The 23,792-nt window shown below is 41.1% G+C and overlaps 1 protein-coding gene across 1 annotated transcript in view; it reads right to left on the reverse strand.

The window, feature by feature from the left end:
* The window catches only part of selenof (selenoprotein F), a 64,502-nt gene that overhangs the window by 37,041 nt on the left and 3,669 nt on the right, over positions 1 to 23,792 (reverse strand). The window contains exon 2 of the mRNA XM_080195178.1: positions 17,808 to 17,975. Coding sequence (XP_080051304.1) covers positions 17,808 to 17,975 — 168 coding nt within the window. The remainder of the gene's footprint in view (positions 1 to 17,807; positions 17,976 to 23,792) is intronic.

Raw genomic sequence — 23,792 nt, forward strand, 5'->3', positions numbered from 1 at the left:
TCTGACAAGTTAGAGAGAGTGGACAGGTCAAGGAATGGGCAATCGTGACAGAGTTGGGAGCATACATATGGAAACTGTGTGCTTGGGTGATAACACGAAGGGGCAGCATTTAGATGAGAAGGGGGCTGGTCAAGGATAGATCCCTGGGGAAATCGCAGAGGTAATTGGTACAGGAACAGGAAAAGAAGCCATAATAGGTGATTCTCTGATTTGGAAGAGCAATGGACAGGATTGATCCTAAGAGTATAGACTGTGAACAATATCAGCCAACATGAGAGCTAGGAAGGGAAGTTGGGTGGTTAGGAGTTTAGTAGGAAAACTGGCAGTGAGCATGACGTAGGTTTCATGGACAAGCTGATTTCAGAGCGGATATGGCGGTGACAAAAGAGGAACTAGAAAAATAATTGAATTCAGGGTGAGGTGGGGGAACCTTAGATGAATGTGGCTGGATGGGTCACTGGAAAAGAGAGCAATGACAAAGGCCACTGGTATTAGAGGCACTAATATGGATATCCCCCAAAGTTGTTCATGAGCTCTCCTTTCACTTGTTGGTGGTGAGGGTTTAGGAGATGGGGAGTGGGGTTTATGGGGGTGATTTGCAGCAGAGATAAGAAGCTGGGGATTAACTTTGCATTCTAGTGTGATCCTGGAATAGTGAGCTGTTTTAACAGAGGAGAACATGACCTGATGATATTTTGTGTGGTCTGGCCAGATCTGGCAGTGAATGGTTAAACTAGTTATCCGCAGCATTCTTTTGGGACTCAGCGGAAATTAGGAACATATGGGTGGAAACTATCAGAGAGACAGTAATGATTTTCAGGGGGGAATTAGATATAGTTGAGAGTGTAGTTGATAAGATTGTTAGCTGCCAAAGGTGGGACAGCAAAATCTTTGCTTTCTTTACAAACATGTTATATCGGTGTGCTTTAATTTTTGATCCTTCCACTAACCCAAAGTTTTTCTCCATCCTCTTAATCCTCTTCTCCAAGGCGAACAGTGTCAGTTTCTCCAACCTTTCCACTTGGCTGAAGTTCTTCATCCCTCAAACCATTCTCATTAATCTTTTCTGCACCCTCTCTAAAGTCTTTGCATCTTTCTTGGAAGAACTGACATTATACTCAAGTTGAAGAGTTTTATGCAGGGTCATCATAACTTCCTTGTGTTTGTACTCCATACCCATCTGCTTTGTCAGTTGCTCTCTCAATCTGCCTTGCCACCTTCAATGATTTGTGCACACATATTCACAGGTTCCTCAGCTCCTGCACTCACTTTACAATAAGACCTTTATCTTGTTGCCTCTCCTTCCCACCAAAATAAATCACTTCACAGCTATATTAAATTCCATCTTGTTGGCCCATTCCACCAGTCTGTCTACACCCTTTTTATCCTTCTCACAATTCACAAAACTTCCCAAGTTTTATACCACCTATAAATTTTGAAACTGTGCTCAAGTCGAGGTTATTAGTAGGTCAAGGAAAGCAGGGTTCAAACACAGATGGAAGTATTAAAGTCACATGACCTGGCAAAGTCAAGGGGGGGAGGGGTGGAACATAAATACAGTTTGGTTAGTTTATATGCAGGGAAGAATTGAGGAAAGCAGGAAAGCAGTGTAAAATGAGGAAGAGCATGATGAATTGAGATTGAACTGAAATCAGCAAATGAGATGTCACTCAGTGTAGGGGTGGAGGGATGGAATCAGTTAAGCCAGACAAAATTGCAGTTTATTGTCTCATTCAGATTACAGCAACTTTGACATATACTGTAATCCCTCAGTACCTCACTGCACATTAGCCTGGAATTTTGTATCCCAGGCCCTGACAATCAATGAAGGGAGAGGTTACAAGACCCCATCAGGAAAATAAATGGAGGAAGAACAATCAAAATAAAGTGAATAAATGGTGCATGAATTCATAAAAAAGGAAAATTTAGAGCATGGGATTAAGCATGGTTGGCATAGGTCTTGCCACGATGGGCTGTTGGTCTCTCTGTCTGATAACCTGAGGAGCCGTAAGTTCAGATTCAATTACACCATATATAAAACATGGCTTCAATTTATATTGGTCCAGGTAACTGGATTGGACAGTGAACTAACGATGCACTCCTTGATATCAGGGAACAAAGCTTAAATTCAACCATGAACAGTAATAAATAAAATTAAAGACAAAATACTGTGGATGCTGGAACCTGAAACAAAAACAGAAAATGATGCGAAACTCAGCAAGTCTGACAGCATCTGCGGAAAGAGAATAGAGCCAACGTTGAGTCTGGATGACCCTTTGTCAGAGCTGAAAGCAAAGACAATCAGATAAGAATTATACTATAAGGGTGCGGGGAGCTGTAATTGGACAAAGTGTAATAAGTAAAACTATTTCAAAACAATACAGTTCTTGTCATACAAAAAATCTTTTCCTACTTTGCTCAGATGTCAGCCTTATTCCGAGGCCATAAAGACAGTAGCAGTTGCAGGGAGGCTGGGCCAGCTGGTTCAAGATTAAGATCTTGATATATTACAGGGACAAGACCTAAAACTTGACTATTCCAGTTGCGAAGAGGGGTCATTTTGGGCTCAAAACGTTACCTCTGTTTCTCTCTCCACAAATGCGGCCAGACGTTCTGGAAGTTTCAGCATTTTCTGTTTTTATTTCAGATTTTAAGCATCCACCGTAACGTACTTTTATTAGTATTATTGCTGTGGCACTGACACTCCTAAACTACAACAGTGACAGCATTAAAACACTTATTTGGTTGTACAGCGTTTTGAGATATCATGAAAAACACTTTGCACATGGCAGGTCTTTCATTCTTTCGCTGCCATTGCTAAACTCCTCCCCCGCCCCAATGCCACGTCATCGGGGAGAGAGTGGCACGAGAAGGTGAAAAAGTGGCAATGTCACAGGACGAGCAATCCAGAGGCCCGGGCCAATGCTCTGGGGTCAAGGTTTCAATCCCACCACGGCAGCGGGTAGAGTTTGAATTCAATTAATAAATCTGGAGTATAAAGCTACTCAATAACAACTCCAGATCCACAATAATGTGGTTGACTCTTAGCTACCCTCTGAAATGGTCTAGCAAGTCACTCAGCACAATAGTTGAAGAATGAAAAGAAACCCTTCTTGTTGAAAGTGCCAGATCCACATCAAAATTTACAATCCTTTTTATAAAGCTACAAAAGGTTAAACAAGAATGGTGTAAATGAGTAAATTAACAATTAAGTACTAAGAAGTGTACTACGTAATGAAAGGGTAGATAGTATAAATGACGAGTTTTAGTTGGAAACGGGTTCCTTAATATACCATAACAACTTCCTTCTATTTCCTTAGAACTGCGTGCAATCAGTAATTACTATCTTCTTTTGACAGTTTGAAGTCACTTTTCTGCTAGAAAGAATTTAAATTGGTCAATAATATGAATTAAGTACTGCTACCATTGTAAAGTGGAATTTAGTGCTATTTGAATTAAGTAATAGCTGGCAATTTGCAAGTTACTGAATTCTACAAAATGTATCTTTTAGTTATGTGCACATTGAAATTAGAAATATGCATTTGCTCCAGGCAAAGTGGACTTAGGGATTTAGATTAACTATCTATAATATAATGTTTGAGCAGTTGGGTTTTATTAAAAGACCTATTCAAATTAAGATTTCTAGTTGACAGTTTTGGGTTACGGGCATTGAAAGCACTCACTAATTTATCATTTACTCATAACCAGCTGTGAATGGCAGGCACATTTTGTTTTAAAACAGCACATGCAAGTATCATTTACAAGTGTAATCAGCTTTTAAGAGACAAATCTTTTTAAAGACAAAAAAAGGAGCAGCGAATCACCCAACACATTTCTGTATAATCACATACATATAAAAATTTTGCAGGAAGCTTTATTCATTGTAAACATTTTCTCAAAAAATTATCAGGCGTAAAAATCAGAACTTAGAAGTATGCCAGTGTTCAGTGTGCTGAATACTGAATGCAGGAGAAACTTGCCACAAATTGTGCATCAAGCAAGCAGAGGTCACACCACGTCTGATCCAAAGTAATTATGTAATGATTGCTTTGTAGTCAGCTGAGTACTTGTCACACACAGAAAACTGTTAATACAGAAGAATCTCCAAAACCACGAGGAACTTACAATCAGAGTTTTTGTCCCTCAAATAGAGAATACACAGTCTTCTGTGTAGAGGCACGTCTTTTCTTTCCCAACCAAACCTGTTAAGTGCAAGGCGACAGAGCTATAGTCCAAGGGGATAAATACGGCTTTAAAACAGACAAATTGGTATAATTTACTCTAATAGCTCACCAGAAATGCTGTTCCTCAATGCTAGTGCATTGACTTACAATACTGACTGGAGTCAAGTAGTCACAACCCAGCTCCACTGACAAGCCTCCCACTCCAAATTCCTACAACGAGCAAGGGTGGCTGGGGAATACGCAATTGTGCACAGGAGCATAATGAACTAGCCTTCTTTGGGTATCAGAATGCTCAGTCTATAGCAGAGAGTTTACTTCATTCCAAGTTGCATTTGTTGAACCACCTCAAACCAAAGTGATGTTGCTTACTTCAAAGGACTACAGACATGGGTTGGCAATCAAACACAGAAGCAGCATTGCACTGAATCATCACTGGGTTGCTAACAGTTTAAAGAGCTCTTCAGAAATACCATGTTTAGCAGCACAATGCCGAAAAATGAATCAATTCATTAAGAACGTTTTCCAAAGCTTAGGTGTAGAATATAGCACTTTGATTATTAGTTCCTCTGAGTAACAAAATTTTGGCAGTAGCTGCTACTCCAACTGCAACTTAAGCATGGTTGGCACCAAGCATGGTACAGAAGCACATGGTCACCTTCTGGTCTTTTACAGAATGCCAAACTGTAACAGAATTACAGTTGTTTTTGCATAGTTTGAATCTCTTCATTGACTATCTGCTTTCAGCATGGTGAAAAGACGTACCTAGGACAATCAGTCTCACGCCAGTTACCCTTATTGTCCAAGGATCTTGAATTTAAACAAAGCCAATGATGCAGATATGAGTTGGCTATAGCAAATTTGAGTCAAAATCCTGGAACTGGGTCAAAATCCTGCAACTCCCTCCCCAACAGCATTGTGCGTGTATCGAGACCACAAGGATTTCAGCAGTTCAAGAAAGCAGCTCACCACCACTTCTGAGGATTAGGAATGGACAATAAATGCTGGCTGAGGCAGCAACACCCATATCACGTGAATGAATTAAAAGATGGACAATATGCAATGGAAAACATTTGTTAAGAGTTATAAATTATTTCCTTAAGCGTCCCCTTGAAGGATAAAGATTTCATAAGAAAAATGGTATGATGACGAAATAGAAAGTTTAAGGATTTAGGGGTGGGTGAAGATGGTTGATTGCCCCTTTTCCGGCCAGTGGGATTTTGTGGCCAAAATACACCTGGAGCATCCAGCTGTGCTGGGGCATCATAGAATCATAAAGTGCAGAAGAGGCTCTTCGGCCCATCAAGTATACACCGATACATTAGAAACACCTGAACCTCCACCTAATCCCAAGTGCCAGCATTTGGCCCATAGCCCTGAATGTTATGATGTGCCAAGTGCTCATCCAGATACTTTTTAAAAGGAGGTGAAGCAACCCACCTCCACCACCTTCCCAGGCAGCGCATTCCAGGCTATCACCACCCTCTGGATAAACAAAGATTTTCCTCACATTTGCCTTAAGCCCCTCACCTTGAACCTACGTTCCTTTGTGACTGACTCTTCAACTAAGGGGGATAGCTGCTCCTTATCCACCCTGTCCATGTTTCTCAATATTGTACACCTCAATCAAGATGCCCCTCAGTCTTTTCTGCTCCAATGAAAACAACCCAAGCCTATCAGGGGCAGTTAGTATTTGAAAGGCCAGAAATTCACTCATTTCAAATCGATCGATGAGGTCATGAATTGTTTTTATATTGAAAGTCAGTAATATCACAGAATCAAGGTTTCCTCCAATCACACCACCACACCCCTTACCCCTTCAGTCAACATACTCCACCAAGAACCAAGGTGTGCACCTTACTCACTCCATGGACAACATGGAAATTCAATAAATGCATGCAATTGCCCTAAAAACAGATCAGGATGATAAACCATTCTCCCTCTGAAGTCTTGTCCTGCTAGAGATGCAACAGCGCATCCGGAACCAAAAAAATTTGGATGAAATCCAAAATCTTTTTGTATTCCTGAAGCTTTCAGCTTCAACAGCATGAAACACTACACTGAAAACTGCAGCAAGAACAGAATCCAAACCAAAAAGAAAAGAATCCCATTAATATTTGTTCTACCAACTTAAATGAAGCCACAATCTCTGCTCTACATCTTCTGAAGTAAATACTGCCTGTTCTTGTAACTAGGCAGGTAGTGAAATTTCAATAATTCTTGTAGAATTGTTCTTGTAATCTGCTACTTGCAAAATTTGAAATACAGGTACATTTAAAAACACATGCATTTAAGGGAAAGCTGGATAAACATGGGAATAAAGGAACAGCCCAAGCTGAAAGAACTCAGTTTAGAAGAATGACCAGAAACATGGCTGAAGCCCAAACACTAGCATAGGCCTCTGGGCTGAACAACCTGCCACTCTGATTCTAGCCATAGGAATACTTTTTCCCTTGGTTACTGAAATTTCTATGCACATTAAAAATTAAGACCAACTTACATTTGCGTACCAAGGTAAACAAAATGCATAAACAAACTTACAGAAATACAGCATCTATTATGCCAACAGCATAGCAATGAACAAAGTTTCCAATCCTAAGTCTATTCCATCACCAAGAAAGCCACACTGCCGAGCTCCAGCCCTACCTCAGCTACCTGCTGTTGCAACTGTTGTTGGCCTGGCTGGACTATCTTCTATAGAACATAGAAAAACTACAGCACAAACAGGCCCTTTAGCCCACAAGTTGCGCCGATGATATCCATACCTACTAGGCTTACCTATAGCCCTATAAACTGAGCTTCCATGAACTTGGAACTCATCCAATCTTTTGCTGCGTGTAACCAGATTTGCACCAATTCCTGTACATCCCTCACCCTTATAGCTGCTGACTAACTTTGGTCTGTCTGATAACACAATTTTGAAATTCTTATCCTTGTTTCTCACCCATTGGTTCACCCCATTCTATCTTTAACCTCTTCCAGTGACTGACCCACCAGCCACTGAAACCTCTGTACTCTCCTGTTTCTCACCTCTGGCACATCACTGAGTTTAATCACTTCACCGCTAATAGCCATCCTTTTACATATCTAGGCCCCATGCTCCAGAATTCTTCCTAAACCTCGTTATCCTTCTTTACGATGGTCAGTAACACCAACCACTACCCAAGCTTTTGGTCATCTGTCCTAAATCATAATTCCCCTACAAAAACATTTCGGCCTTCTCAAGGGCCATTAGGGATGGACAACGAATGAACACCTAGCCAGTGAATCCCACATCTCTTGAATGAGCAAAAAAAATCTCTCGTGGCTCGGTGTTAAGTGTCATTTTACAAATCTCCTGTGAAGCACTTTGGAGTGTTTAACTACATTACAGGCACTATAAAAGTGGAAATGGTTGTTGCTGTTGAAATAATCAATTTTAGTGGCATCAGTTAAAGAATATAAATGTTGGCGAAGCCACCAGAAATTCTCTCCTCAATTAATGCAATGGGGTTTTTTCCATTTATCTCAGAGGACAGACAGCACCTTGCTTCAACATCTCCACTAAAAGACAGCACATCTTTTACAGTGCAGCACCTCCTCGGTAATGCATGGAAATGCCAGTGCCAATAATAAGCTCAAATCTCTGGAGCAAGGTTTAAATCCATGGTGCAAATTGATACAGAGGCAAGAATGTTACTACTGAGTCTAGGCTGACTGCTGGAAGCTTGGAATATTCATAAGAGCATATTCTTGATATTCAACCCAATCATATCATACACAAATGGCCCACAGGGATTTTTCTTCTTGAAAGTGAAGTGACAGTACATGACTCAAGGCCCATTAAAGTTAGTGCTGGATTTTCCTCACAGGCAAGCTGACAAACAGCTACAATTCAAGTCATACCAAGCCGTGCGTGACCAGAAACAAAGAATTACACCTATGTCTTTCCAAAGGATCGATGATTTAGTGCTGGTACATGTTCTTGCTTAAATTCTCAAACCTCACCGGTTCCACAATGCAAATACCACCAGTGCAAACAACTGTACAAGAGTATATGGCATCTAGGCAATCCTTCAAAAGAATTTTTTTTTTAAAATCAATACATACTCAATTGCTGTTTATAATTCATCTATTCAAATTATTTCTCTACCCAGGATGTTAGCATGCAGGTGCAACAAACAATCAGGAAGGCAAATGGCATGCTAGTCTTTACTGCAGAGGGATTGGAGTACAAGAACAAAAAGTGATCCGGCTAAAATTGTAGAGGGTTTGATTGAAACCATGTCTTTTAATAGTTCTAGATAAACATATTTGCCCTAGAGTACAAAAGTTCATTGTGTTGGTTCCTGGGATGAGCGGGCTGTCTTACGATGAGCAAACAGTGTCCATACACTGTAGCTTAGAAGAATGAGAAGCAATCTTGTTGAAACATAGAAGATTCTGATGGGGTTTGTTTTCCAAGGTTGCTTCCCTTGCCTTGGGAGTCTCAAGATAAGGGGGTCGAAACATAAAATTATGAGGAAATAGATAAGATAGAAGCAGGGAGGTTGTTTCCACTGGTGGGTGAAACCAGAGCTAAGGGGCTTGGCCTCAAAATGAGGAGAAGCAGATTTAGGATGGTGTTGAGGAGGAACTTCTTCACCCAAAGAGTTGCGAATATGTGGAATTTCCTGTCCAGTGAAGCAACTGAAGCTAACTCGTTGAATATTTTTCAGGCAAAGACAGACAGATTTTTGAATAGTACAGGAATTTAGGGTTATGGTGAGCGGGTGGGTAAGTAGAGCCAAGTCCACGAACAGACCAGCCACGATCTATTGAATAGCAGAGCAGGCTCGAGGGGCCAGATGGCTTACTCCTCGTTTTTATGATCACTCAGACAGGGAAGAAGAGAAATCCTTTACTTAAAAGGTTGGAATCTTTCAAGTTCTCTATCCTAGAGGTTTGTGGATACTCCATCACTGAACATATTCAACATATCTTTAATCTCTCAGGGAATGCCGGGATACGTGCAGCAGGCTGGAAAGTGGAGTTGAGGTAGGTCAGCCTCGGTTACACTGAATGGAGCAGGATCATTCAGTCTACACCGGATGACATTTTTGTGTGTGATCAAGTATGAGTTATGCTGCACACTTTGTAGAACAACCCACATACTGCACACAAATAGATAATGATAGGATTTGCAGTTATTGCTATACTGCATTTGCAAATTGCAATAAATATATTCACTGCAGAGTAATTTCTCCTTTATTTAAATACTGCTGTAAAAATAAACATGTAAAAAGACTAATTGCACTTGATTAGAGGTTGATCTCCAGATTATTTTCAAAGCACTAACAGTACCATATTTGGGGATAACGTCCCTAATCTCAAACAATTTGTCAAAACAGCCTAAGAATGCAGCAAGACAAACTAACTCGCTCAGCATCCCACCAAATTAAACACCAGGTTTTTAAGTTGAATTTGCCTGTTTCTTGTTAAGTTGCACTCAACAAATGTTTAATGTCAAACGTTGGCTATGAAAGAAGCACAAGTTGACAATGTAACTACTCTGAAATTTATCATTGGAGCAATAACATACTTTAAAATTATCAAGGACAGCACCTGGCTGTTTCATATTTTTCAGAGCTGACCTTGGGTGTAAATTGCAAGGACTGAATTGCAAAGTAACTAACACATCTAAAGCTGTACACTTGCTTTTTAAATAGTGTTGCAGGCAAGGAGAACAGCTTGTGCATGAATTCTGTCACGCATCACTTTCACTTCCTAACCAGCGTAATAGTTCAATAGATTGGTAACAACACCAGTAGCCATTATATAGAATCTCGCATTATGGTCGAATACTATTGGAAAAATAAAACATGCTAAAAATTAAAAAAATCCAGGGTGCAACTCCTCAATAAATCAATCCCCAGATTACTTTCTTGCCTTCCTCCGTGTAAAACATACCATTTCTTAATAAATCCTTGTTAGCACTTAGTTGTGGCAGTGGGGAAGCATTTTGGTGATAGCGACCATAATTCAGTTAGTTTTAACATAATATGGAAAAGGACAAAGGTAAAGCAGCCTGAGTTAATTGTCTATAATGGGGTATGGTCAATTTTATTAAGCTGAGTAATTTAGAAAAAGTGGACTGGATATAGCAACTTCAGTGTTGACAGTGTGAGGCATTCAAAAGCGAGATTCAAGGATTTCAGAGTAAACATGTTCTCAAATGAGAAGAAGTAGCATGACAACCAAATCTACAGTGAACAGGATAAGATAACGCAGAAGAGGGAAGCTTCTATCAGACACTCTGATGAATACCACAGAGAGCCCAGAGGAGCACAAAAAGTACAAGGGTGAAATCAGAGAGCAAAAGCACAAAATAATCAAGGACAACCAGCATAGAACACTGTGTCTGACAAACAATTATTTTCCTGGGTAAGTATCAAGGACAATTGATGAAGGTAGTGCAGCTGATGTGGTCTGCAGGGATTTTAGCAAGGTCTCTGACATGAAGGATAATGCTAACAGGTATTTTTGTGACTGAAAGGCTGTTTCCAGAGGTGTTCCACAGGGCTTAGTATAGGTCCCTGCTCGTTTGGATATGCTGGTATTGGTTCCCTTGCAACACAGACGGCTGAGGTAGTCAAGCTTATGAGTGGACTGGACAGATGGAGTGAATGGGAAGGACTCATTTCCCTTAGCAGAGTGTTCAGTGATCGGGGCTCCTAAATTTAAAGCAATTAGTAGGAGGGTTAGAGGGGTGATGAGGAAATTTTTTTTCACCCAGAGGATGATGGCGGTCTGGAACTCACTGCTGTAAATGGTAATACAGACAGAAGCTCGGAACTAATTTATAAGTTGTCTGGATATGCATGTGAAGTCCTGTAATCGCCAGGTGACAGATCAAATGTTGGAAAATGGGAGGAGGTGTGGTACGGAAGGGGAAGAGGCACTATGTAAATTGCTCCTTAGGCAAGCCAGCACAGTCATGAACAACTTTCTTCTGTGCTCTAATAATTGTGATTATTGCTGGAAAAAGCCATTTTGTCAAAGACTTTTGCCTTGCACTCAGTTATAAGAATACCCATGTGAGGGGACACAACAACTTTACACTGTGAGGAGAGAGTGATGATTGGTTGGCAAGTGGACTGATTGGTTCAATGTTGCCAAGGAAAATGCACCAGTTAATAGTGACTGACAATTAACTGCCAAACATTATTTAGAAATTTAAACCAGACAGTGATTGGTCAAGGCATTGCTATGTGGAAAGACGATCAGCAATGACGATCACTCATTTTGTTTAGCTGAAACACGCACAAAACGTACAAGTTCTTTCTGTCTATACACGATCCTGCATATCGGTAAACGTAGTTTTCAGTAGACACAATTGTGCCACGTTGAGAGTCTCAATTGACACTCAAATTAGTTGTCAATGATACTGTTAGCATGCTGAAGATTATTCTGGAAGGACAAGGTATCGAAAATAATGTTGAGCGACAGGTGAGCTGGCTGATTCATGCTGCTACTATGCAGTATCAACACAACCGGTATTCACTACTGACAGAATGCTCATTTATGTAATAGGCTTTTTAGCTTGATGACAGCAATGTGGTATATGCATTTCAGTACCAATGTGATGAGTTGGGGGTAGGGTGTTAGCGTGGATAGAGGATTGGTTGTCAAATAGGAGGCAGATAGTGGGGGTTAATGGGTGCTATTCGGATTGGCGGTTGGTGACTAGTGGAGTGCCCCAGGGGTCGGTGCTGGGGCCTCAGCTATTTACCATTTATATAGGTGATCTGGAGGAGGGAACCGAGTGTAGGGTGTCGAAATTTGCTGATGACACCAAGATTGGTGGAACGGCAAATTGTGCGGAGGGTGTGGAGAGTCTGCAGAAGGATCTAGATAGGCTGGGCGAATGGGCCAGGAAATGGCAAATGGAATTTAATGTTGGCAAGTGCGAGGTGGTCCACTTTGGTAGGAATAATGGTAGGAAGGACTATTACTTATGGGGCGAAAAACTGCAGCAGGCGACGGTGCAGAGGGACCTCGGGGTCCTTGTGCATGAGTCGCAAAAACCCAGCCTGCAGGTGGTCAGGAAGGCTAATGGGATGCTGGCCTTCATAGCGAGGGGGATTGAATATAAAAGTAGGGAGGTCTTGCTGCGGCCGTATAGGGCATTGGTGAGGCCGCAGCTGGAGTACTGTGTGCAGTTTTGGGCGCCGTACTTACGCAAGGATATTTTGGCCTTGGAGGGAGTGCAGAGGAGGTTTACTAGGCTGATACCGGAGTTGAGGGGGTTGAGCTATGAGGGGAGGCTGAATAAACTAGGCTTGTACTCGTTAGAGTTTAGAAGAATGAGGGGAGATCTCATTGAGACGTATAACATGATGAATGGGATGGATAGGATAGAGGTGGAGAGGCTCTTCCTGCTCAGAAAGGACAGTAGGACTAGGGGGCACAGCCTCAAGATAAAGGGGGGGCGGTTTAGAACGGAGTTGAGGAGGAACTTCTTCACTCAAAGAGTGGTGAATCTCTGGAATTCTCTGCCTGTTGAGGTGATGGAGGCTGCCTCGCTAAATATTTTTAAGACGTGGGTTGATGGGTTTTTGATAAGCGAGGGGATTAAGGGTAATGGGGAGAGGGCGGGAATGTGGAACTGAGCCACGATAGATCAGCCATGATCTTATTGAATGGCGGGGCAGGCTCGAAGGGCTGGATGGCCTACTCCTGCTCCTATTTCTTATGTTCTTATGAGAGGTATATAGGCTGTACGTTCCAAAGATAAGATCACTTCTCATTCAAAATTCCAACAAGTATAGGCCCAACATGCTCAAACTTTCCTTATAAGACAATCCCTTCATCCCAGGAAGCAGCTTTGTGAACCACATGAAACTTGTGTATATGATTTGGGCTGACCTGCCAGTGCAGTCTGAAGGAAGCGCTGCACTGTTGCATGGTGCCAAATCAGACCAATATCTCACTGCAACAGATCAACTCTCAGCAGAGGAAAGTACTCCTTAGTGACTTAGCTATTAATTGACAAATAAGAGGGGAACCTGGGAGGATAGCTTCATTTGGAAAACCACAATCTAATCACGCAGAGTTAGCATGGCTTTGTGAAAGGAAAACAATGTCTAGACTATCTATTGGGGTTTTTCATTTGATTTATTATCATATGCATTAGTATACAGTGAGAAGTATTGTTTCTTGTGCGCTATCCAGATAAAGCATACCGTTCATAGAGAAGGAAAGGAGAGAGTGCAGAATGTAGTGTTACAGTCATAGGTCGACTGCAGAGAAAGATCAACTTAATGCAAGGTAGGTCTATTCAAAAGTCTGAAGGAAGCCAGGAAGAATCTGTTTTTGAGTAGATTGGTTGGTATGAACATGACCACTGACTTTTGTATCTTCTCTGACAGAAGAATGTGGAAGAGAGTACGTCCGGGGTGCGTTGGGTCCTTGGTTACGCTGGCTGCTTTTCCAAGATAGCGGAAGTGTAGACAGAGTTGACGGATGGGAGGCTGATTTGCACATTGGATTCAGCTTTGTTTACGACCCTTTAGTTTCTTGTGGTCTTGAACAGAGCAGGAGTCATACAGAGCTGTGATACAACCAGAAAGAGTACTTTCGATGGTGCATCTATAAAGGTTGGTTAAAGTCGTAGCAGATATGCCAAATTTCCTGAGCTTTCTGAGAAAGTCGAGGCATTGGTGGGCTTTAACTATAGTGTTGGCATGGACAGGTTGTTGGTGATCTGGACACCTAGAAAATTTAAGCTCTTGACAACTTCCACTTCATCCCCATTGATGTAGACATGTCCTCAACTACGCTTCCTGAAGTTGATGATTATCTCCTTTGTTTTGCTGATGTTGAGGGAGAGATTGTTATCACAACAGTTCATCAGATTCTCCTTCCTGTATCCATCTCATTGTTCTTTGAGATGCAACCCAATACGGTGGTGACATTAGGAAACTTGAAAATCGAGTTCAAGTGGAATTTGGCCACACAGTCATTTGTGTATAAGGGGTATAGAAAGAGGCTGAGGGCACAGCCTTATGGGTCACCAGTGTTGAGGATGATTGTGGAGGACATGTTTTTGCCTATCCTTACTGGTTGTGATCTGTGGGTTAGGAAGTTCAGGATCCAGTCACAGAGGGAGGAGTTGAGCCTCAAGCCACAGAGATTGAAGGTGGGTTTTGTAAGAATAATGGTGTTGAAGGCTGAGCTATAGTAAATAAATAGGAGTCTGACATAGGTGTCTGTTATCCAGGTGCTCTGGGATTGACTGCAGGGTGAGAGATATGGTATCTGCTGTAGATCAATTGCAGTAGATCCAGGCAATCTGGGAGGCCGGAAGTGTTTCATGCATGACTAACCTTTTGAAGCACTTCAAAACAATGGATGTCAGAGTTACTCAACAATAGTCATTAGGGAACACTGCCTGGCTTTTCTTTGGTACTGGGATGATGGTCTTCTTGAAGTAGATCGGGACCTCAGATTGGTGTTAAGAGAGGTTAAAGATTTCTGCAAATTCCCCTGCTAGCAGGACTACATAGGACCTGAGTGCTCATCCAGGTAACCCATCTGGGCCCATCGTCTTCTGTGGGTTGACTTTCAAGAAAGCTGCTCTGGCGTCTGCGATGATGAACTTGCATACCGGTTTGGCCGAGGCTTCCGGGGTGGAAGGCATGCTCTCGCTGACCTCGTGCTCCAAACAGGCATAGAATGAATTGAGCTCATCAACGAGGGATGCATTGGTGCAGTGATTCTACATGCCTTCATCTTGTAGCCCTTTATGTCTTGCAGACTTTACCATAGTTGGTGGAATCCCATCTGGCTAGCTTGGTCTGATACTGTCTTTTGGCATCTTTGATGGATAGATCAAATCTGAATTTCTTGTAGAGGTCATGTCACCTGACTTGAATGCCTCAAACCCAGACTTCAGAAAACAGTGGATACCCACGTTTGTCCACGATTTCTGGTTGGGTAAACACATGGATTTGCTTCTTTGGCACACAGTATTCTACACACTTACTAATGAAATCAATTGTAGTGGTGTACTTGTTCAGTTTGATTGCTGAGTTTTTAAATATTAACCAGGCCACTGACTTGAAGCAATCCCACAGGAGATCATCTGATTCCTCAGAGCAACTCTGCATGATTTTCTTTAATGGATTCTCCAATTTCTGTTTTTCTTTTTTGAGGAAGTCTCAAGTAGAACAGATAGAGGAGAACCAGTGGATGTGTTGTATTTGGACTTCCAGAAAGCATTTGACAAGGTACCTCACATTATGTTAAGTCATAAGAATCCATAGTGTATGAATTAATATATTGGCTTGGATAGAGAATTGGCTAATGGGCAGGAAATATCAAATCAGGGATTCATTTTCAGGTTGGCAGCCTGCAACCAGTAGGAGTTCCACAGGGATTGTACTTGGACCACAACTGTTCACTATATATACATAAACAAATGACTTGGAGGGCAGGGGGGAGCAAATGTGCTATCAAATTTGCAGATCACACAAAAATATGTTGAAACACAAGCTGCAAAAAGGTTACAAGCAGTTTACAAAGAGATATTGATAGGTTAACTAAGTGAACAAAATGTTTGCAAATGGAGTATAGAGCATAATATCGGAAAATGTGAAGTTATTCATTTTGGAAAGAAGAACAAAAGAACAGAGTATTATTTAAATAGAGAAAAACTGCAGAAAGCTGCAACACAAAGGAACGTGAGGATACTAGTGTAAAAAGACCACAGAAAACCAGCACACACGTGCAGCAGGTAATCAGGAAGGCAAATAGAATGTTGGTCTTTATTTCAAGGCAGCTGGAGTATTAGAGTAAGGAAGTCTTGCTGCAACTGTACAAGATACTGATGATTATACTGGAATATTGAGAGCAGTTTTGGTCCCATTATTTAAGGAACAATATTGGAGGCAGTTCAGAGAAGATTCACTAGCGTGATTGCTGGAGTGGAGGGATGTTTTATGAGAAAAGGGTAAACAGGTTGGGTTTCTACTCATTGGAATTTAGAATAATGAAAGGTGACCTTATTGAAACATTTAGAATTTTGAATGGGCTTGACTAGGCAAATGCTGAGAGGATGTTTCCCCTCATGGGAGATTGAGTACCAGACAACATATTATCAGAATAAAGACGGAGATGAGGAGGAATTTTTTCTTCTCGGAGGTTGTGGGTCTTTGGAACTCCTTGCCACAAAGCGTGATGGGAGCAGAGTCCTTCTGTATAATTAAGGCAGAGATATATAGATTTTTGATCAGCAGGGGAATCAAGGGTTACTGAGGAAAGGGCAGGAAAGTGGATGTGAGAAATGTTGAATCAGCTATGATCCTACTGAATGGCAGAACAGGCTTGAGAGGCTGAATGACGTACTCCTATTTCTTATGGTCTTATTCACCTGGACAACAAAGAGGAGCTGGTTGAAAGAGGATGTTGTAGCTTACCGAAGACTGCAGACATGCTGAAGGGACCACCTGCAGAAACAGCTAGCATGGGGGCCTGCAAAGGTAGTTACGTGAGTAGCCATTTAGTGGTAATAGAGTCAAGAGCAAGAGGCAAGAAGTGAGCTTTGGGACAAAATGAGCTCTGAAAGGACATGGGGAAATGGTGGTGGTGAAAAGAATGGGTAGAAATATGACAGAAAGAGAAAGATGAAAATTTTGGTCTGGGGCAAGTGAATGTTGTGACAGGTGAAGAGTGCGAACAGTGACAGAGGAAACTGAACAAATGCTCTTAATCCTTACGGCAAAGAAGTCTGAGTGTTCTTAGGCTCACTATTGGAGGTGAGGGTGGAGTGGGCAGGAGAGAGGGGTTTAAACTGGATCAATATTGGAGAAGCTGGTAGTTATCCAGCAGTTTAAACTCCATTCGACATCAATCCATAGATGAAACAGTGATTAAAAATACCAAGTCTGAAACTCCACGACTCAGACAACACCCTAGATCATATCAAACTCCCTAAATGAGTTATTTTGCTGATAACATAAAACCTTTCCAATTTTTTAGGGTTCAAGCCTTATGGTGTCAAGAATGTGGGTTTAAATTACATTGAACATTAAAAGCTACATTGTTTGTGGTTCACATTAATCCTGCTACTTGCTTTGTAAGAGGAGATGATCCAAGTGTAAACAAGTGATTTGACAGTTGTGGTTAATGTTAAGTTGGCATCCAAAAAGATGTCTAGGTTAGCCATGGTAAATATGTGGGTTACCGGGATCGGGCAGGGTGGTGGGCTAGGGTAAAATGCTCTTTTGGAGAGTCAGTGCAGACTTGATGGGAATACGATCTTTACCAATCAGAGATTAACAGTGTAAAACCACAAAATGATGCATCAATTCCAAAGAACGTGTCTACTAAATTATCCATCATTATAAATATTGTTCTTGGTCTGAGAAGTAAAATTGAAAGAATGCATATATTAATTTATTTAGTGGAAATATCAAATCTTTATGTCGACAAAGCAGCTAAATTTATCATCATGATATTTTCACAACGCATGATTTGCAAAACATCCGCCAGTCACTTCAAGAACAAATTGTATACAGTGAATTTTGAAAACAAGTCAAAATATGCTGGCAACTAAATAATCTGTGTTATCCTGTTTACAATAGTACTTAATTAAAAAGACAATACCTTTTTAGTTTCTAACTGGACCTCCTCTTGGCAACATTGTCTGCAATGTGGGTCCAGCTGGTTGAGACTGAACTGTCCAAGAAGGTCACAAGAGCTGCAGAGCAAATTACTGGAAAAGCCAAGTTCACGGCAGGCCTCTGATGACAGATCTGCACCACAGATTGATATCTGAAAACATGGACATACATATTGTCAATCAAAATGACAAATGGAAATGTAAAGATATCAATTAGCATTTGCAGTTTCACTTCCTACATTATACAGACTGCAGCAGTTTTCAAGAGGATAACTCATCACCACCTTTCCAAGGTCAATTAGGGATGAGAAATAAATGCTAGCCGAGCCAGCGCCTTCCACATTCCATTAAAGAACAAAAGTGTGCTCGATTACACACCTGAAATGAAGTGATAAACTAAAGAACCACACAGAGATGGGAGGTCAGTGAAGTTTAATCCCAAGCAGCCTCTCTGCAACATCCAGGTTCGAGTTGGCAGGAGTCAAGGAATGACCGCACCAACGGCATGGCGACACAATGGCTAGCACTGTTGCCTCGCAGCCCAGGGACCCAGATTCGATTGCTGGCTTGGGTCACTGTCTGTGTGGAATCTGCACGTTCTCTCCATGTCCATATTGGTATCCTCTGGGTGCTCTGATTTCCTCCCAGTCTGAAAGACGTGCTGGTTAGATGCATTGGCCATACTAAATTCTCCCTCAGTGTACTGAATAGGCACTCGAATGTGGCAATTAGGGGACTTTCACAGTAACTTCATTGCAGTGTTAATGTATGCCTACTTGTCACACTAATAAACAAACTTTAAAAACTTAAAACAAGAGAGCTGAACCCCATTCATTCCTTGACATTACTGCTGTCAAATCCCTCATCCAACTCCATTCACGGGGTCACTATTTATCAGAAATCCAACTGAAATCAGCAATGTAAGTACCATGGCTACTAGACAAGTCAACAGGTTGGATAACCTGTGGTGAGTGATTCATCTTCTGACTCCCTGAAGATCTACGATACTGCTGAGGCCAAAATCCAGGATACGGTGAAATGCTCACAATGTGCCATGCAACTGCAATAATGAGCCACTTTGCCCAGAGCAAAGCAGCTGCTTGATTGGCACTCCATCCACCATTTACAGAATGGTCTTTACTCAAAAATTATATAATGCAAAGGATAAGCATAAAGTTAAGCATGAAGTCATTCCTTGTAACTTAGAATTCTTTATTTTATGATATACAAAAAAAGTTAAGGCCAATCCCCAATCTAAGGGGCAAGTTCAAAACCACACTAACTATACATCAAAACCTGCAGGGTGAAACCATGATCAGGTTGTGGATGAGGCTAGCACATTGCACTGGGACGTGCTGGCATCTGCAAACATGGTTTGCCTAAGCTGGGATAAAGGATCAGAGTAGCAATGAGGTAAAACCGAGGCTTTACCCAATGCAATTTTTCAAAGCCACCTCGGTCTTTGGGTGAAGATGAATTGTTAAATCAAGGTCGGGAGCGGGGAGGGTGCGCAATGCCTCATCCCATCAGCTTGGAGCTTGTTTGGATCGATCGCATGATGGAATACAATGATTTGTCTTGTCAGCTTGGATCTTGCTTATCCCTCATCTGGGGATCATGACTGGACCTAATGTGAATTGGTTTTTTTGATTAGAAATAAAATACTAAAAGTTACCAAAGAAAAAGACCAACGTGCAGGTTGGGAGCAGAGAATGCTCGCTCCAGCTCATCATAATTGATCAGAACATCTTCTTTCTAAAAACACAATCACACTCTTGAAAATTCCTACAGTGCTATGTTCCCCATGCAAAAAATGAGGTTGTTCCAAATTTATATTGTGCTTTGTCCCAACAGTAGGGAATTAGTTGACATGCCATAGGTTTTTACAGGACTGTGGAAAAAAAACACAAGAATTAAAAATAGATAGCTCATCCAAAACTTATACTTGTTGACATGTTAAAGCCAGCCATTTAAGATGCATGTTGATATTGTGCACTAAGAGAGGAACAACTGGATTTGCATGCTCCACTTCAGTTTTTAAATAGCTGACAGTTTTGTGACAAGCCCAATTAGAAGTGTCTGGGTCACCAGTTGACAAGTGAATTTTCAGAACTGTCATTATTGAAGAAAATAGAGAGATTTATGGCCAAATGCAGTGACAATGATTGGAAACTTGCTCAAGAAAAAAGGATTTTGAGACAAATCCAAAATAAATGTTCCCGAGCGGTGACATTTGACAGTATTGTGGTATAACGGTGAGGAGGGAGTTCCAGATATTGTGACTTGTAGTGATATATCACAATTTCCCCAACAGCGCTGAAAACTCTCAAAAGGCTGGAGCTGCCCCAATGTAACAAAGGATTTTACAAATTGGGATATGAAATTAATGCTTCAGAAAGATGACATAGTAAATGTATTTTTTTGAACATACAGTATTTATAAAAAGGCATTATCAGTACTTCATTGTCTGTACATCACTTTAGGATGTCCTGAGGTTATGACAATGCAATACAAATACAAGTCTTTTACTTTCATTGGAGAACGAAAGCTGAATCTTAGAATGGCAGCTGCAGGTCAATGTTCATAGCTGCGGCCAACTTGATGGCACAGGATGCAATTAAAATTGTAGTTCTGAATTTTCCTTGTTTAAGCAAGCCCACAGATTTCAGAGAATTCAAGGGATTAGAGTAACAGGCAAAGACTGAAACTGCATCTAAATCGGACTAATGACAGGCCTTACTGGGAATTGGCACAAGTTCACCTTATTTTTGAGACCACAAGGCTTCACTGCACATTTTGCAATCATTTGTCATGATAATCAAACACAAGTGTTCACTGCTCTCTCAGAATGGTCATGATGTGGGTATGCCGGCGTTGGACTGGCGTAAACACAGTAAAAAGTCTGACAACACCAGGTTTTAGTCCAACCGATTTATTTGATAATACTCACAAGCTTTCGAGGTTTCCCTCTTTGTCAGGTGAATGGAGAGTTCTGGCCTCAGACAGAGCATATAAAGCACAGACAGTTTAGAGATTACTGATTAGCAGTCTTGAACAGCAGGTTAGGTGTAAGGATTCGCATTCTAATCAGTAATCTCTAAACTGTCTGTGCTGTATATGCTCTGTCTGAGGCCAGAACTCTCCATTCACCTGATGAAGAGGGGAACCTCGAAAGCTTGTTGTGAGTATTATCAAATAAATCGGTTGGACTAAAACCTGGTGTTGTCAGACTTTTTACTCTCAGAATGGGCCATGCAATGCAAAGAAACAATCATCGCAAATCAAGGGACAACTGTTAACTCCAAACTATTTTCCCTCAAAAGACATCAAACTGGGTGAAGAACAGTCAGCTTCAACTTCTCAGTGGCAAACCCCGAAACCTGCCATAGCTTCTCTGCACTCTAGAACAAGAAAATCCTTCCTCAGGTAACGAGAGCAAAGCAGCACAATATTCCAGATGTGGCCTCACCAAGGTACTATATAATTGCAACATCCCTGCTCCTGCACTCGAATCCTCTCGCTATGAGATTTAATGGGATTGAGAGTTATAGATAGGCCTGGTAGGTACGGATATGATCAGCCATAGCTGCACGTATTTATCTGTTTTCTTTTCAAGAAATCATTCTCCTGAAAGGCAGCAGGGTCCAGTTCCATTGCCACCAGCAGAGCTCCAACAGCCTTTTTAAAAAGAACGAAATAAGCTGGAAAAACACAGCAGGTCAGGCAGCATCAGTGGAGAGAAACAGGGTTAACATTTCAGGTTGATGACCTTTCATCAGGTCTGATGACTGATCATTGACGTATAACGTTCATTCTGTTTCTCTCCATAGATGCTGCCTGACCTGCTGATTTTTTTTGTTCTTGTTTCAGATTTTCAACATCTACAGTATTTTGCTTTTGTATCAGAATTCAGTCTTTTTGTGAGATTTAAATGAGTAGCGCCAAAATGCTAATAAATTTAATTGAAACTGAACAGCACTCTGATCTCACGCAACATTCGCATGTGCAAACGTTCCAAAAGGATTCATGGATAGTCACCAAGAATGGGTGACTGTCTCATATTTCTTTGCCAGGGATGCTGAAAATTAAATAAGGTACTCCAGCACCATGGCTGGGACTGGTTAACACAGAAAAGGAACTGAAGCAAAGCTGTTGTGGTCTGTGTATTATTGGTGAAAATTGGTTTTGTCAACAAACAACAAAGCAAACCAAGAGTCTCATTCTGCTTCAGCCTATGTTTGCACCAACACATTCAATTTACATTCTAAGTTTAGCACTAAAATCAAGGAGTTTCAGATTTGTGCAAATATTAAACTGCAGAACATGAACGTGCTCATATTTTAACCAACGTACGATTGGAGCAAGCCTTATAAGAGGCAGTTAATCCCATAATCATTCCCTGCACCAACTGATAATCTGTTCCCAAGTAATGAATGAATGCAGAACTTTACCAGGCCCCCAGGATGTCAGAAAATGCTATTCAACAACATCCACATTTGTATCACACCTTTAAGTTAGAAAATTGTCCCACTGGAGCACTATCATAGCAAGTTAGTTACTTCTGAAATGCAAAAAGAATTAATACACAAAAATAGCAGATAAATTAGAAAGCAGTTTTAAACTGTTGACGCTTTTTTGGTATATACACTGAAGCTGCCTTACACTTGGTTTTGAGACCCAAAAAACAACTGGATTGCCAATTCCGCGCCCCCCCCCCCCACCATATCCTTTGATCCCCTTCATCCCAAGCGCTACATCTAATCACTTCTTGAAAACATAAAACAGTTAAGGCCAAAATATTGTACGCGGTAGAGTGTTCACAGGTTGACCAATCCCTGGGTGAAAGAATTTCTCCTCATCTCTGGCCTAAATGGTCTACCCTGTCCCCTCAGACAGAGTCCTGGTTCTGGAACCCTCTCTATTGGGAACATAGTTCTTACATCTAACCTGTCTAGTCCTCTTAGAGATCCCCTCTCATTCTTCTGAACTCCAGCAAATATTGACTCAATCTCTCCTCTTACGTCAGTCCTGCCATTAAAGGAATCAGTTTGGTAAACCTTCTCTGCACTCTAGAGCAAGAAAATCCTTCCTCAGGTAACGAGAGCAAAGCAGCACAATATTCCAGATGTGGCCTCACCAAGGTACTATATAATTGCAACAAGACATCCCTGCTCCTGCACTCGAATCCTCTCACTATGAGATTTAATGGGATTGAGAGTTATAGATAGGCCTGGTAGGTATGGATATGATCAATGCAACTTGTGGGCCGAAGGGCCTGTTTATGCTGTAGTGTTCTATGAAGACCAAAATATCATTTGCCTTTTTTACTACCTGAGGAAATGTTCTTTTACACTACAGAGAGCAATATCAAGTCAAAATCTGGTGCATTCTGTGTTGAACAGAGCATAAAGTATGTGGGTATTATTCCAGCTCAAAGGAAAATGGTGTCAGTATTGTGAAAACTCTCATATCAATATATACATTCCAAATAAAATGTCTGAAATTAGAAAATAAACTAATTTACTGTGCATGAGCTATCAGAAAAATCAACTGTTTATTCGTGACTGATTTCTAATTTAAAATGCACCTTTGGAATGCAGGGCTAACCAGATCAACGTGCTGCTTTTAAGTGGAAAGTTAATAGGGCAGTTGCCAATTATCTGTGCATGTTACCATCCCATCAATAACCTTCCCTCATAAGTGGGATATGTCACATTAAGAATGTGATTTTGCTGCATTCAATGAAGTCTGTGATTAATGTGTCGATTATACGAACGTATACAGCCATCATTTAAAAAAAAACACATCTCAATGGTTTTTATGTTTTTTCAAACATCATCTATTTTCAGACTGACTCAACATCAAAATATTTTTATGTACATGGGAAAAATAATGGGCGGGATTTTTCAACCACGCTCGTTCCAAAACTGGAAAATCCCACCCGAGGTCAACGGACCTGTGCATGGTCT

The sequence above is a fragment of the Carcharhinus amblyrhynchos genome, chromosome 9, assembly GCF_965287045.1.
Source record: "Carcharhinus amblyrhynchos chromosome 9, sCarAmb.v2.hapA, whole genome shotgun sequence".
In the NCBI taxonomy this organism is placed as follows: domain Eukaryota; kingdom Metazoa; phylum Chordata; class Chondrichthyes; order Carcharhiniformes; family Carcharhinidae; genus Carcharhinus; species Carcharhinus amblyrhynchos.